Raw genomic sequence first — 15344 nt, forward strand, 5'->3', positions numbered from 1 at the left:
ACTCACCATAACAGCATTTATATAACAAACATTCCTCCCTTCAGAGAGCCCCGGAGCAGCGAGGGGCATACAAGAGGCACCAGAGTAATGCTTTAGCCCAATTCTCAGCCCAATTTGAAGAAAACCACTGTCAGTCAAATTCCCCCTGTGTGAGCACCTGTTCTAGGTTAATGGCAGGTGGAGGAGATTCAGGCCCTGTGAGTAAAGATGTTCAAAGGGGAACTGGGCTCACTCCTGTGCTGCTGTCCCTGCTGTTGTTGCTGTATATATATTTATAGACAAATAACCAGAAGTTATCTGATAGGGCGGGTTTACATTTTAAGACATGGATTCATTCAAAGTGAATGACAGGTGTCTACAAGCTTTGAACAAAAATCATGCAGAAGTCACCTTTGCAAAGACTTTTGTAAATGCAAAGGCATCAGTTTAAACATTTGGGGAAAATAATTTCATCATTCCTTTCTCAACTATATTTTTTAAATTCTGTATTATGAACTATATAGCAACATTAAACAAAATACAATATATTAAATAATTTTTTTCTCACAAACTCAAAGTGTAACCCAAAGCTTCTTTCCCCTCATTCCTGTTCATGAGGCATTTTAAGACGTTATTTTGGTTGCATTTTGAGACAGAAGTGTCAGAAGAACCAGGTTTGCACAGTCTCTTACACAAGTCTCCCAGCCACCTGATAGCAGTGGCTACTGAGTTATAGACCAGACAGATTACTGTGTCTGTAATAACACCTGGAGGAAAGGGGAATCAGGATAAGGACACCATCCCCCTCAGCACCCAAACTGTGCTGGTGGCCAAATACTGAGGATAACCAGAAGAATTAAGACGTTTGCCACATTTTCCATTCTTTGCCCAGAATGTCAGAGGAAAGATGCAGCTCTCCTTGAATATTTCCACTCAACTATTTTTTGTCTAGGAGCTGTTTTACAGCAGGCAAAGCAATGGTGTGGGCTGAGCATTTAGATGGAGATGAAAAAGATTCTCACCACCAAGGACAGTGAAGTTCTCGAGTGCTTTACAGCAGAATGTATAGGGTAATTTTAAGGCCCCTTTCAAGCTACAGGTCAGTTACTTAGGGCTGTATGATGTATGTTCATCCTGATGTACAGATCTTGACCCTTCAGGCAAAGATTTCAACTGTGTTCTCATGGGAAGATTTCCATGGACCAGTGACTTCCCACTTCTCTGGGTGAAAACTGGAGGGAACAATCAGTCCTTTGGGCCCTAAAGTGAGAGCTGCTAATCCATTTCCTTCAAGAAAACATCCAGAAGGATTTGTCCTCTTACAAAGATGGAAGAAAAGTACTATTTGAACACTAGGAAGTTGTTACTGAAGGGAATTCTAGCACCTAAGACAACTTCAGTTAAATTTCAGGATGTAATGTTTTGCCACCTTACCTTAGGTCCTGGGAGGCCCTGAAGACCCTATATTTGGGATGAGAGACAAGACATGAGTAACCTTTCAGGATGGGCTTTAAATTCCAGGTATCCCAGCTCAGTGTTCAGTACAGAGCTTTCGCTTTCTGAGGGCACAGAGGCCTCTTTATTTGTGTCACGGGCACTTCACGTACTGTTCTCATCTGGTAACGAGGAGGCTCTTGCCAAGCACACCCTGGCAGGGGGCCAGGTGTGCTATTAAGACCATTTCTGCAGTTGATCCCTTTAATCCCATCATCCCATTTTACTACTGTCTTCCCTTTCATCTGAGACTAACATAACCTCCTCTCTTTGCCCACCCAGCCCACCATAGCTCTGACCTATGCTGGGGGTGGGTTTGGAAGTGATACTTGTTCCCATTTCAACACTGCACTGGTTCTGCCTGTTTTCTCCACGCAGAATCCTCCCCAGCCACTTCCCACTCTATCCCCCTCATTCCCAGTCCCTTGCTCCTGAGGTGAATCACTCAAAACTTACTGGAGGTCCAGGAGGGCCTTGGGGTCCAGGGGGGCCAGATATCTAGAAAGCAAACCAGGAGAAGTCACAGTCAATGTGCTGCCCTAGAGACAAAGGCAGACAGGGCACAGAGTGCAGCAGAGCTCTGCTGGGCTGGGAAACCTGGACTCCCCCTAAGGACTGCATTTGGAAGCAACAGCGATCCAGGACAGTGACTGGGAAGCAGCAGCAGGATGCTGGGGAGGGTTATGCAGCAGTTGCAAATATTTAGGAGGAGAGAAAGCAGTGAGGTTTTTTCCAAAGAAACGTCCACTTCCACTGGTCTACCACAGTTCACGCAAGGAGGTACAGAGTCAAAGAGCAAAAGATAGGGAAGAATGTGGCTGGCTCCACACATGTTGATAGCCTGTGGGACTCCTTGCTGCAGGGCATTCTAAAACCTAGAGGTGAGTTTTGAGGGGAGAATGGGCAAATTCAAGAACCTTAAAATCTACTGAAAAAAACCTAAATGTGAGTGTGTGTATATACATATGCAAGTATTGCTAGGAAACCCCTATACTGCAAATGTGGAGGAAAATATTTGTTACACTTTCCAAGATCATCTGTTCTTCCCCAGGCATTCCTTATTGACTGCTGGTTGTGAGATAGATTGTTCTTGTGTCAGGGAAAGGGGGGCATCAGGAGCTAGAGGTGGCTGGCGATCCAGTCCCAGGAGATAAGGCCTTGCTGTCCTCAGTGAGGGGGTGTCACCAGAGTGGGACATGCCTGTTTCCAGCAGCTCTGCTGACAAATCATCCCTCCCCTGATGCCCAGATTGCAGAAGAAACATGAGAAAGGTGACCTACCGATTCTCCTGGATTTCCTTTGTCTCCATGTTCCCCAGGCTCACCCTTCTCTCCCTGCACACAACAACAGACCCTGTCACCACCGGCTGTGCTCTGGAGTCTCCCTCCATCAGAAGCCATCTGTGAACCACCCATGTGCTGGCCAGCAGCAGCTCCCCCAGGGAGGAGTGCGAACAGACCACGTATTCCACATTCCCTGCCTGCTGCTGGAGACCAGACGGACATTCTGCGACACCTAATTAAGGGCAGGGCTCTGAGTCTCCTGGGATACTCAGCACTTTGGGAAATGAACCCTTGTGTGCTGCTCTGTGCTGTTTTCTCTTTACCAAGCAGGAAAGAGCAGCCTGTCTTTCCCATTCTTACTGTCAATCCTGGAAGTCCAATGGGACCCGGCAATCCTGATGGTCCTGGCATCCCTTGGTCACCTCGTTCGCCTTTCTCTCCAGTGGGGCCATCTAGACCCTATGGATCAAGAAAGATTTGTGGATTTTTTGCAAGACTAAGTCGGGCAGACACACAAGACATCATTGCAGGAGTCGAGACTGGCTCTGGCCATCCCAAGAGCACTCTGAATACCCCAGACATCCATCAGGTGCCCGGGGAAATGCTGGGCTTCACTAGTATTGGAAGTGGACGAGCAAGTGGCTGAACATCCTCCTGCCACTGCGGATGTGCCTGTCCCCAGAGCGGGGATGGGGCACTGCTTTCCTGCCTCCAGGTTCTGCTCGTGGTTATGCAGTTTGCTGGAGTCCATGCTAGGAATCACTCCCCAACAGCCAGCTGTTGAGACAGCAGGAGTTTTATCCTAGCAATCTTATAGAGAGGCAGGAAGTCGTTGTCCTTGAGCAGTGCTGGGGACACAGAAGCTGTGACAGACAAGCTGGGAGCCCAGGCACTGTGCCCCTGTTAGTGGCCAGGATGTCAGGAGTTATCCCATGCAGGTGCCCTCCCACGATGGGGTGTGCTGGTGCCTCAGCCTCCTTGCTCACAGTCAGTGCCAGCAACATGCCAGGCAGGAAGCTGAGGCAGTGACACAGGGCCCAGAGAGCAGAGCAGGCAGCGGGGACAGCACATCTGCCAGAGGCCAGGATCTCACTTCTGTAGCATCACACTTCACACAGCAGTGCCCACCTCGGAGGGGCTCAGAGGTGCCCAAGGAGTCTCAGGGCCTTGCCCATAACCTGAGTAGCCACCAGTAGTCTGGGAGGCCTTGGTTTACTCACCGGTGAGCCCGTTTGTCCTGGCTCTCCCTTATCGCCCTTCTCTCCTCTGACCCCGACATGGCCTGGCTCTCCCTTTATTCCAGGGGGTCCATCCTTTCCTGGCAGTCCGTGAGGGCCAGGGGGGCCCATTTCTCCAGGCTTGCCACGTGGTCCCTAAAAAAAATTCACACAACACAAAGTGGAGTTTTTACAGATAAGAGAAAGTTTACTCCTGCCTGGCCCAGAGCCTCTCCCAGTGCTCATCCTCTCCCTCATGGCTATGCCCTTTGGAGACAGGACAAAGTAGCATTGCCATGACAAATGTTAGGACATTGATAAACCATTAATGCTCACTTTTGTCAAGCAAAATACTGTTTTCCCCTGTGGGAAAAGCAACTGTGCTCTGTCACTGACAGAGGTGGAACACACTGACTCGAGGTAAGGCCACTGAAGGGAAGAGCATCGTGCCTTACCTTTTCTCCATCATGGCCTGGAGGACCTGGCAAGCCAATTTCACCCTGAAACACAGAATTGTTACTCTGGCAGTTTGAAAGCAGCTGTTGTGACTCCTTCTTTGTGACAATGAAGGACGGGCATTGCAGAAATGACTGCAGGGTCTAGTCACAGGAAAAAAGCGTGGAAAAACCTGGGGGTTTTTATTTTATTTTTACAGAAAATAAAGCATGGAAGCCCCTGCTGAAACAATACATTGTGTGACTGCCTGAGCATTTTCCATGTCTTGTTGATCCTGACTGCCAGTTCACGGCCCCAGTACTGTAACACAGTCCCCAATCAACACAATCCCACAGAGTGCAGTTCCCACAAGCTGCTCCCTGAAGGGGAGGGCAAGTAGAAAGGATCCTTCATCTTTCAGATAAGGCATTATCATTGTGGGAAAAGAGATTTTCAGGATATAGTGCATGAGGAGGAGTGGCAGAGGCCAGCAGGATAGTCCAAGAGTGCTGGACAGGGAGATAGGAGCACTGGGGAGAGTTGTGGGTGAGAATTCTTCCTGGGCTACTCTTGTGTTTCCTTAAGCCCTGCAAGTGCTGAACTGAGACAGTACCTTCTGTCCTGGTGGCCCTGGAGGTCCAGCCACACCTGGAAGTCCTGGGGGTCCCTAGATAAAGAAAAAGTTCATTTTCATATTATCAACAGGACTTTTATTTTTGTGTTTTAAAACCCAAAGGCTCTCTGGAGTTTAAAGGGAAATCACAGGGAATTTTTCAAGGGATTCCTAAAATCATATTTGGCTGGGAAGCCAAGCAGTGGAGAGTCCTCAGAGTTGCTCTTCCCTGCTCCTTCCGAGGACTCTCTGTTCTCAGTAGCATGTATTACATCTTAAAGCAGAGAGCTCAAAGTCCTGATTAGAATTCAAGATCAGAAGGCAAGATGAGCTCTCCCTTCAGCTGTCAGCTGCCCCAGCTTTATCTCCCAAGCGCCAAAGGCCAAATGTTTTAGCTGCACCTAAATTGTCAGGCCTTCTGCCTAGGATGGGCTACTTGTGCAAAACCCCACAGCAAAGATCAGAACTCACCATCAAGGCCAAAGTTCTTATTTCCTAGGAAAATACAGGAAAAAAATAAAATTAAAAACTAAAACAGTTATCAGAAAACTAAGCTTTTTCCTGGAGGTAGTTTCTTCTCCACTAATGTAACACTGGCCTAAGTGAGCAAGGAACCTACAGAATTAACAAGAGCAAAAAACCCTCACTCCGAGTCCCACAGAACTGTTATTCTACAATTCCCCTTTTCCAAAGTGGAACCCAGGCTAACTCAGAGCTGGGCACAGCCACTCACTTACTGCACATCTTCAGTGCACACTTCCCAGGAAGCTTTGGTGACCTTCACTCACCACCTATCCCACGCCACGGGCCACTCCTGAGGGGATTCACATGACATCTACACCCACTGGTGTTAATCCATCAGCCCGGCAAGGTGCCCGGGTATTGACAAAAACACTACATGCAGGGAGCTGTGGGATGGAGGGGACTATGGCACATAGTCCAAGTGCTTCCCTTTGCTGCTACTGCCGAGGAAGCAGATCTACCTTGTTCCCAGCTGTCTGCATCCCCTGGGAAATTGTAAAGCATCCAGCAGTCACCTCACAGGACAGGAGGGTAGTTGCTCACCTGGAGAGCTTCACTGATGTTCCCATCATAGTCCATCATTTCGTCCTTTCCAGGCTCTCCTTTGGGGCCCTGCAAAGTACCACCTCTTTAGCCAGGGGCTGGGATTGCCCTTCCCTTGGGGTGCTCAGAGCTGTGGTTCACCCTGAAAAAGGGGGCTCAGAGGGACCCATTTCATGAGTGTCCAGTTTTTCATTTATTACAGAAAGCTTCTGTAGGGTAGGAAACACTACAGAAGTGCAGCCAGCCCAGGTCACTGTGCCTTGACCATCAAAGCTGGCAGGTCCGGGAAGAGGTGCAGTTGAAGCCAGAATCCAGGAACTGGATTTTTTGACCAATTGTTGGACTTGGGCATGCACCAAGCACCCTTCTGCTGCCCTTCTCTCATAGGCCAAGGGCCTGAGTTCAGACTGGGATGTCCAAACCTACCTCCTCCCACAAATACACCACCCTGAGATGGCTTGGAAGACTTTTTCCTTCTAATGTGGAGGTGGGACACAGAGTGGAGAAATAAATGGCCTGTCTCAAACTTAGCCATTGCCCAGCTATGAGCATTTTAGTGACAGGAAGACCCAATCTGGACTGTCAGTATGGCCCCACTATCCTTAAACCCCTCTGAAGGGCCCAAACTCCTCATTGGTGAAGGAACACCTACCCTTGGGCCCATGGGTCCCTGGTCTCCTGGTGAACCACGTTCCCCCTGTAACAAGAAGAACATGCTGTCAACAGGGCCTGCCCCTTCACTTGCTCAAACTCCAGGAATCCTTCTCTGCTGGTCCTTTGGAACAGTCTGGGCTTGACAGCTTAATTTAAAAATTCTCCTTTTCCCGTAAATTTTGTACATGTAGGAACAAACTTGCAGCTACTGAACCTCTGAACCTGGAGCTGGTTTGTGCAGAAACTCTGTACCTTTTCTCCCTGTGACCCTGCAGCACCAGGCCGGCCAACGTCACCAGCTTCTCCCTGGCAGAAAGAGAAAGGGAAAGGGATGGGTTTGTGTTGTGTGGACCAGGGGTGACTTCACTTTGGCTTTGCATTCCTAGGAGGAAGAACTGCACCAGTCAAGCACCCCTGCTGTGCCCCCTTCTCCTCGGGAAGCCCAAATCTCCTGCTACAACTTCCCACCAGGAGCCCTTCTGTTCCACCCAGCGCAGAGGGAGCATTCAGACTGGTTTTTCACAGAGCCTAGAGGGGAGTTACTTGAGCACAAGGAGGGTATTTTCCTTCCAGAAACATAGTTCACAAATCACCTTCAGCATTTAGAACAACAGTACTAAAACACTCTGCAGCACCTGATATCCCTTCAGCAGGTAATCAGAGGGGGGCACAGATGAATGCAACCTTTGCTCCTTTCTACACACCTTGTGCTGGGCACAATCCCTCACAACACACAACTCCCTGAAGGAAAAAAAATCACTCACCTTTGGTCCAGGGGGTCCAGGCAGACCTGGAGGGCCAGGTTCTCCTTTAGCTCCCACCAAGGCATTCTCAGCAATTCCCTTCTCTCCCTGTTTGCAAAGAAGAACAAGCCACGTGTCACAGATCAGATTCTCCACCTCTGTAATTTCACTTGCCAAACTGCTGGCTTCAAGAGTCATGGCCCAAGACAAGGTCCACCAGCTAGACTCTTGATAGCCCAGAAAGGCACTGCTCCAGAACCAGGAGCTGGCCAGGAACCAGGCCAGTCCTGCCAGGCTTCCATGTCAAGCCCTGCCAGCAGCCACAGGTATCCTCATCCCTGTCGCTGCTCGGCACTTACTGCCCAGGGCCTGTGCACAGACCTCATCCCTGGCCTCCAGCCTGAACACAACTGTGTTGTACTGTTAAAACTGAGCTGGTAAAACCACCTGAGAGTGGCTTCCTTTGCAATGTCTCCCTCAGGAACTGTAGTCAATCGCCAGTCAGACCTGCACACCATATCCTTTGCACACAGCAGATAAAAAGGCAGCAACAGGAAACCTTTGCCATTACACCCCTTCCTGAAATGGCCACTGTCATTCCATGCACTGTCCCCTTGCCCAAAGGAAAAGCACTTTGTGAAAGTCTGATTTGAAAGGTGTGATTTCTATCTAGAAACCTCAGAGCACCAGGAAAAAGCCAGTTTGAAGGCTTAGCTTTAGCTGACCTGCCCTGGGTCTCTCCAAGCACAAGGCTACTCCTCCAACTCAGAGCACAGCAGTGCAGCTCCCAAAAAACTCATCTCCTCATTACAGATGATCTTGGAGCCAGAGGGAGGCTGAAATGCCACGTTACATCTGAGGTCATGCTTTTAACATGGAATTACTGGAATGCGGTTCCATGGTCCCATTCCCAGGACCACAACCTCCCCCCCCCATGCATGAGCACATGGAATTCCTCACCAAAAGGCATCCTTTGTGTGCCCCCTCACATCCCTGGGGCATGAACATCCAGCTGAGTGCTGTGGAACACGCTGCCACAGTCACCTAAGAGTGCAAGAGCTGCACCACACAGGAGGGAGGAAGGGAAGGGGAGGAGAGCGGTCCCACCAAAAACAAAATATCAGGGAAGAGACAAACCTTCGGCCCAGGGAGTCCAGGAAGCCCAGGGTCACCAGCTCGTCCCTTCTCACCCTGTTGGCAAAGCAGACATGGTCAGGGCTGCCTCTGCAGGCTCTTCATCTTGGAGGAGCAGCCAAAGGGTGAGCTGCTCCTGGTTTCAAATCCTCCTTCCCCTCCCCAGGCATTTTATTTTAGGCACAGACAGGACATCCTCCAGCAGTGAATGTTTTCTCCTGTCCTTTTGACTATCGCTACACATCATTGTCATTTCTCTCCAAAAGTAGGCGAGTGGGAAAGGGATCCAGGGTCCCCCCTGAGAATCTTCCTTATCCCTCTAGTCTGCTAAACCCTTTTCCCTGACAGTTCTTCAGCCCAGGATCTCCCTGTTCTATACTCACAGAGAAGCTGTTGCCCAGGGCAAATTTTATTTGGCACACAGGACTTTCTCCATGCCCTGCTCCTCTTCCCTAACTCCAAATCCCAGTCTCATTGTGCTCTTACAAAAAACAGGCAGTGCAGCGTCTCAGTTGGCAGCCAAGCTCTGCGACACGCACTGGTCGTGCAAAGCAGCAAAGACAAGACTGGCAAAAGTGGCTGAGATAGCAGCTGATGGTGTAAGATGATGCCTGGAGAGCAAGGGCTGCAGGCTGGGCCGTGTGAGGCACCACGGAGGATGCCACGGGCAGTGAACAATGGAGGGCATCCAGCACTCCCTTGGTGAAGTGGCTTTGCTTAGTTCATCATGACAGCTGGGCCATATTTTCAATATTGGAACTCAATTAGTGGTCTTTATGCTGAAGTTAAGTTCTATTCAGCCCCATTCCATCCAGCTGCTAAATACATGGTTTCCAGGCACAGTGTCCTGTTTGGGAGTGTGAGTTTTGCCAGGACAGAGAGAGATATCAGAAGTTTCTGTTACCCTGAAAAGATGTTTCAAATGCATCACCAGGGAAAGGTGTGTTCTTACCTTCAACCCTCACACCTCCAAGACTTAGCAACTTGTACAGATTACACGGAATAATTCAAATCCTTTCCCCCACACACATTGTCCAGCTCTCTCCACAACGGCTCCTGGAGCCCTGTTTCTGCCTGCATAGGCTGGTGCTGCTTATCAGAACTGAAGGACAACCATCTGACATGCAGGGGACTCAATGCTCCAGGAACAGACATGCACTGGTGGCTCCGTGGAAAATAATTAACTAGCAGCAATCTTTTTTTCAGGCAACCCTAGAGTGCAATAACCCCTTTCTCCAAGGTAATTTGGCCTCCAGCCACCTGTAAGATCCCCACGACTTTCCTCCCCTGCTGGAACATGCACATTGCTGCCATAAATTAATGCTTCTATCCCTGGAAAGAGCGAAAACATTTGCAGAATACAAGGAAAAGGCTGGGCATTTGGGGGTTTTGTAGAGATATAATGGCTAATCCTGTCCCAGGCCTCTGTGAATCCCTGATTCTGCCGCAGTATCCCACTTTTCATTCAAGGACTAATTTTGAATACACATGTCCATAAGGGCTACTGAAAACATCCTGTGCTGCCAGAACTAGGGTGCAAAGCAGCAGACTTCTTGAGGAGGGAGGTCAGATTACTGAATCCCTCTGTAGGGTGTTATTTCTGGAGTCAAAAAGAGGCAGCACTGTCCTTAATCATTCCCAGGACAAGACTACGTCCCAGGCATCTCATGCTGCCCTGCCTGCCACCGGCCCCCCACTCCTGCAAGCGGGAACATGCAAACACACTTCACCAAGGGGGCAAGAGCCAGCAAAGGACACATAATCCCCTGCAAGTACAATAATGCAACACACAGCAGGCTCCTGCCAGCTCCCGCTCGCAGGGAACACAGCACGGCACTGCCAGGACACCCAGCCCAAACACACAATGTCCTACCCGCTGCCCCCTCTTCCCTGGCAAACCTGGGGGGCCCATCCTCCCTGGGACTCCAGGATCTCCCTTTGGGGGGAAGAAAAGAGACAGAGAATGTGTCTGTTACGTGGCTGTCACACGCTGTAACATAACCCAGCCAGCCTCAAACCAGAGGGGCCAGCTGCTCTCAAGCCAAAGTGGCTGCTCAGGGATGGAGAGTTCATGGATGGGGTACTTTTGTACCCCTGGGAACTCAAACCAGGTCAGGCTACACTGAGAACATGGGCAGACACTGCACAGCAGAACAGCCCCCTGCAAGGACAGGGGAAGACTGCTGGTAGGCTCAGAAGTCCTGGGAGGCAGAAGGGGATGGGGAAGGGACAGAGGGAACATATTCACTAAGCAAAGCTTGCTGTGCATGTTTTGTGGAGTAGGGAGGAGAGAAGGAAGGCAGCTGGAGGAGGGTATTCCCATCCACACAGACAGAAGTAGGAGGGAGGGAATGTTTGCAATACAGTCCCTCTCTCACTTGGTATCCCTGTATCCTATTACCATTTTGCTTACACCGGCAGGTGCCATTTGGGCCTGGATTTGGGCACTGGGAAGTACAGAGCCATCCCTCAGCTGCTCCGGGAGGGAAAAAAAATAAAGATACACAAACCAACCAGAAGTGCAGGCTCACAGTAAAGCCTTCTGAGAGTACCTTTTCTCCTGGAGTCCCAGGTTCGCCCTGGTGAGGAAGAGACAGGGAAAAAAGTGAAAAGCCAGAGGAGAGAGTACAAATCCTCCTAGAGCTATCAGAGTAGAGAAAAGAACCTTCATCTGTGGGGACCTTGGGTTTGTAAATAAAGCCATAAGAATGCTTTAGGTGCATGTTTTTGTGCCTGGAGTTTGTTTTATCTTCATTAGCCAGTGTCCAGGCTGCTGTAAGAAACCAGCAAACCTGAGAGCAATGGCTTCTACAAAACTGAGTAATCACCTTGCAGTACTTCAAGAGGCTTATCAGGTACCAGGGAGCATAGTAAGACAAGACTCATCTTCTGGAATCTGCCTGCTCCCAGCTGTGTGTGCAGAGGGGCAGAGCAAGGCTGTGGGTGCAGCTGGGGCTCAGGGAGGCTGTGATGATCCGAGCTCACCAATCTCTGCGAGAGCGGTGCCGGGTAGCAGGGCTGCTGCTGGAGACAGGTCCAGTACCTCTGCCAAAGGCACGGCAGTTCTGATATTTCCCTTTAGTGGGAGCTGTCCGACCATTTTCCAGCACCTTGTGCTCTCCCAGCCCCAGCCCGTGCCCTACTCAAGGCACTGCAGTGTAAAACTGACCTTCATCCCTGCAGCGGCCATCCCAGGAGCACCCTGGCAGAGAGAGGAAAGACAGGAACACCTTGTTTGAAATTAATCAGACACACAATTTTAAAAAGCAAAATAGTATCAGTCAGGTGGAACTTAAAAGGCAAAAATCCACATCTTTTCATTTCCACAACTCAGAAGTAAAGCTGTAACACTACATAGCACACACTCTCCTTCCCTGCACAGGTCATTCACCTATGGCAGTGGCTCTGCATTCCAGAAAGCTCCTCCAAAGCACAACCCAGTCAAGACAACCAGATTTCCACCCCCATCCTGGTTTTAGTCTTGCAAGTGAAGCAAAGGCCAACAAGAACAGTGTCAAATAACTGAGGAATGCAAAAACAGACCAAGGACCAAACCCCCAGTTCAGCACTTGAGCCCAGATAAATCAGCTCAAGCATCCCAAGAAAGGCCACCTCCTATCCCAGAGCCTTGGCCTTGGTATTTCCCATCACTCTGTTTTTATCACAGAAGACAAAACCTGCAGTAAAACATTTTCAGGAGAGCTCTGAAGCCAGACATCTGCCATTCAGGTGTCATTTTGCAGTGCAGACCGAGGCACCGCCACAGGACAGTGGGGTCCAGCCTGCCCTGCCATCCCAGACAGGAGCCTCGGAGCCCCAGCAGCTGCTCCCATAGGCACTGTCACATTGCTCTCGACAGCACTAATGCAAAAAGCAGGTTTCCCTATCAACCCTCTGCTCTAAAATCTCTGAATGCCCTGTATTAGTAGTAGTTAGGTCCTGGCAAAAAGGTCAAGTTACAAAAGCAAATATGAGGGTCAACTAAGGAGAGGGCAGGGGGTGAAGTGGTGTTAGAAGTCAGGAAACGTGAGGGGTTGGGATGTAGCACAAGGCAGAGAGGAGAACTGGGAGCCAAGTTGAAAGTGAAAAGAGCTTGGAAAAGTTCAAACAAGGAGGAGTGGGGAGCCAGAGAGCAGCAGGATCATACCTCTCAGCTTTCTGAAACAGAAATCGGGGACAAAAGCTAAAAAACACAAGGACAGAAGATGGAGATCAGGGATTCTATGCAATAAATGGGGGGAAAAAGCATTCCAGATTGTCTCAGGGTCAGTAGCTTTCAGTGAATACGGGCTAGAGCCATGAAAAGGGATAACGTGCAGCAAGTAGCTTTGGGTTAGGCTTTTGCAGTGCAGGTGGGATGCCTGTTCCTCACTCTTCAGCCTTCAGATGGCAGTGAGCGTGGATGAGGTTATTCTCTAGTATTTATCCTTAAACTGCAAGGCACAGACATGCAGGGTTGCTCACACACTGACCCTGATTCACCGCTGCATTAGTCTGGGTTGGCCCTGCTAATCCCACATTTGCTGCGGTCACCTGGGACCCCCAATTTACAAAACACCAATTCCCTACTGGCACTGGCCACTCTTGCTGGCATAAAGCATTAAGATCCTGATGCTGCAAGTCAGCCTTGGACTGGGCATGCCATCTGCTTGCTAAAACACCTCTTCCCCCACCATCCCCTGCATAAATTGGGCCCTATATTTTGCAATTTAGAAGCAGAAATAATTCAGCTGAGGACAGTCACTAACTAACGGACACACACACAACTCCAGGCGATGCTTGTGCATCAGGGACAGGCGAGTGCTATGGGTGAGATCAGGCAGACAAGCATCACTCCTTTGATTACAAGGTACCTTAGAGCCATGTCTTCCTGGAAGCCCTGGCATGCCTCTCTCCCCCTGGAAGCAGAGCAAGACACACAGAGAAAGAGAGCAGGAGACAGGAGATGAGTCCTCCCAGGGCTCCGTGCGGAGTGCCCAGGGCACAGGTGATGAGAAACCCTCCTGGGTGAGATGAAACACGGCCCGTTCTCCCCACCTGACTCTCACCCAACCGACTGTCCTAACCAGAGACCTTTCCTTTCAGTCGCACCTCTCAAGCCTGTGGCTTACAGCACGACCAACCCCACTAGAGTGCCACAGTCTCTGTATCCTGCTGCCACATCCCATGCCACGGCATGCTGCAGGGGCACAGGCAGTCAGTCTGCAGTGACTACAGGATAAACAAACTTATCTGGAGAAGCAGAGAATCCAAGGCTTGCCTTCGTGCTGTTAACCTGAATTTTGTCTGGTGATAACTGGAAAATAAAACCTCTTCAGGCAACCTACATGCTGTTGTTGTTTTGTTCTGGGTGTTTAGTCCTTGCCTGGAAGGACTATTCAGCAGGGATATATGTGTATGCTTTTCCAAAAAGCACTTTTTCTAATTGTGCCATCCTGTGAACTATATTTTGTAAAATAACTTCTAATACCATAATACACATAACTGAGGCAGTGTGAGCACCTCCTGCCCTGTACAACATACTTAACTACTCTATTTTCAGCTGTAAAGCAATAATTATGAATGCTTTGTAATGGAAAAAGGGGGACCACTCTCTTACTCTCCTTCCCAATAACGCTCCCTGTTTTTTTTAAGTGAGACCAAGCAAAGAAGACCAACGCTTTCTGCTGGGAGGCACCCACGCTGTTTGCAGAGACCATTCCCACAGGGCAGCCCTGGCTGTGACAGTAATTCCTCATCCCAGAGACTTTCCTGGAAGAACTGCCTGCCTGAAGAGATGCTTAATTATTTAGCTCTGCACAAGCAAAGCCCCCTCAGTGAGAGGCAGCAGGGTAACCGCCCACAGGGGGCAAGTTACAGAGCAACCACCCCACCCTGTGTTTTCTGAAGATGGCCTCAGCCCGCTGGCACTGCCCCGGCACCGGCAGGATCACACAGGCACTAGAACTAATTAGAGAGTGGGAGCAACAAACGTGACACTGCACCACTGCAGAGCAGAATGGAATCCCAGAGCCAGAGAAAAAGCAGAGAAAAACATCTCCAAAACATCTTTAAACCCTTATGTGTTTGAAAGCCATTGTAGCGCAGCGAGCACCCGCTGGGCTGATCCCTTTGTGACCCCCCGGTGCCCTCCGAGCTGCACAGGGCGCTGTAGCCAGGCAGCAGCAGCCCGTCAAAAGCAGCACTGGAACTGTGCAGCCAAGCCAAGAGCTAGGAAACATCACCAAAGGTGAGTACAGAAGGCAAAACACCCACTACAAGTCCCCAGTGGGCTCCAGGAAGGCAATCAGCAGCATCTCCCAGCTCTCGCAAGCTTCACGCCGATTTAGGAAACACCTCCCCCGTGTCTCCCGAAACGTTAGGCTACACCTCGCCCCTCACACTCGCTTACCCTCCACCTGGTGTGAGCAGCTTTATCCCCACGGGGTGCCAGTGACGCCCCAGGCTGATTAGCTCGTTAGCTCCCAATTAAAGCAGACACTCTTCCTTTTTGCTCCTTGAGGGGAGAGGCAGATTATGAGGGGGTTATATAGCAAGGCTGTGGGCACTTAATTTATTGCTCCTTCCTCAGAGCATGAGAAAAAGCCTCATCCTACAGACCTTTCAGAAAAAAGAAAACATCAGTGAAGCTGAATGTGACAGGCTGGGGGCAGTGAGTCAAATGCTCATTCAAGAGGCCCAGGTGATCACAATCACTGGCTGTTTAATGACCTTTATGGGACACAGA

The 15344-nt window shown here is 49.9% G+C and overlaps 1 protein-coding gene across 16 annotated transcripts in view; it reads right to left on the reverse strand.

Annotated features, from left to right (window-relative positions):
- COL13A1 (collagen type XIII alpha 1 chain) overlaps nt 1-15344 on the reverse strand; it is an 87663-nt gene that overhangs the window by 14456 nt on the left and 57863 nt on the right. For 6 of the 16 annotated variants that reach the window (XM_027692867.1, XM_027692873.1, XM_027692868.1 and 3 more), the window contains 17 exons: nt 13471-13515; nt 11787-11819; nt 11170-11196; nt 10491-10553; nt 8621-8674; nt 7505-7591; nt 6993-7046; nt 6739-6783; nt 6087-6155; nt 5493-5516; nt 5022-5075; nt 4429-4473; nt 3977-4129; nt 3117-3215; nt 2754-2807; nt 1930-1971; nt 1414-1440 (listed from right to left, as the gene is read on the reverse strand). In XM_027692867.1, the coding sequence (XP_027548668.1) occupies nt 1414-1440; nt 1930-1971; nt 2754-2807; nt 3117-3215; nt 3977-4129; nt 4429-4473; nt 5022-5075; nt 5493-5516; nt 6087-6155; nt 6739-6783; nt 6993-7046; nt 7505-7591; nt 8621-8674; nt 10491-10553; nt 11170-11196; nt 11787-11819; nt 13471-13515 (975 nt within the window). The remainder of the gene's footprint in view (nt 1-1413; nt 1441-1929; nt 1972-2753; nt 2808-3116; nt 3216-3976; nt 4130-4428; nt 4474-5021; nt 5076-5492; nt 5517-6086; nt 6156-6738; nt 6784-6992; nt 7047-7504; nt 7592-8620; nt 8675-10490; nt 10554-11169; nt 11197-11786; nt 11820-13470; nt 13516-15344) is intronic. The other 10 variants (XM_027692875.1, XM_027692869.1, XM_027692876.1 and 7 more) reach the window with 7 other exon arrangements.

The sequence above is a fragment of the Neopelma chrysocephalum genome, unplaced genomic scaffold (genome assembly GCF_003984885.1).
Source record: "Neopelma chrysocephalum unplaced genomic scaffold, ASM398488v2 Primary Assembly neopelma1_89, whole genome shotgun sequence".
In the NCBI taxonomy this organism is placed as follows: domain Eukaryota; kingdom Metazoa; phylum Chordata; class Aves; order Passeriformes; family Pipridae; genus Neopelma; species Neopelma chrysocephalum.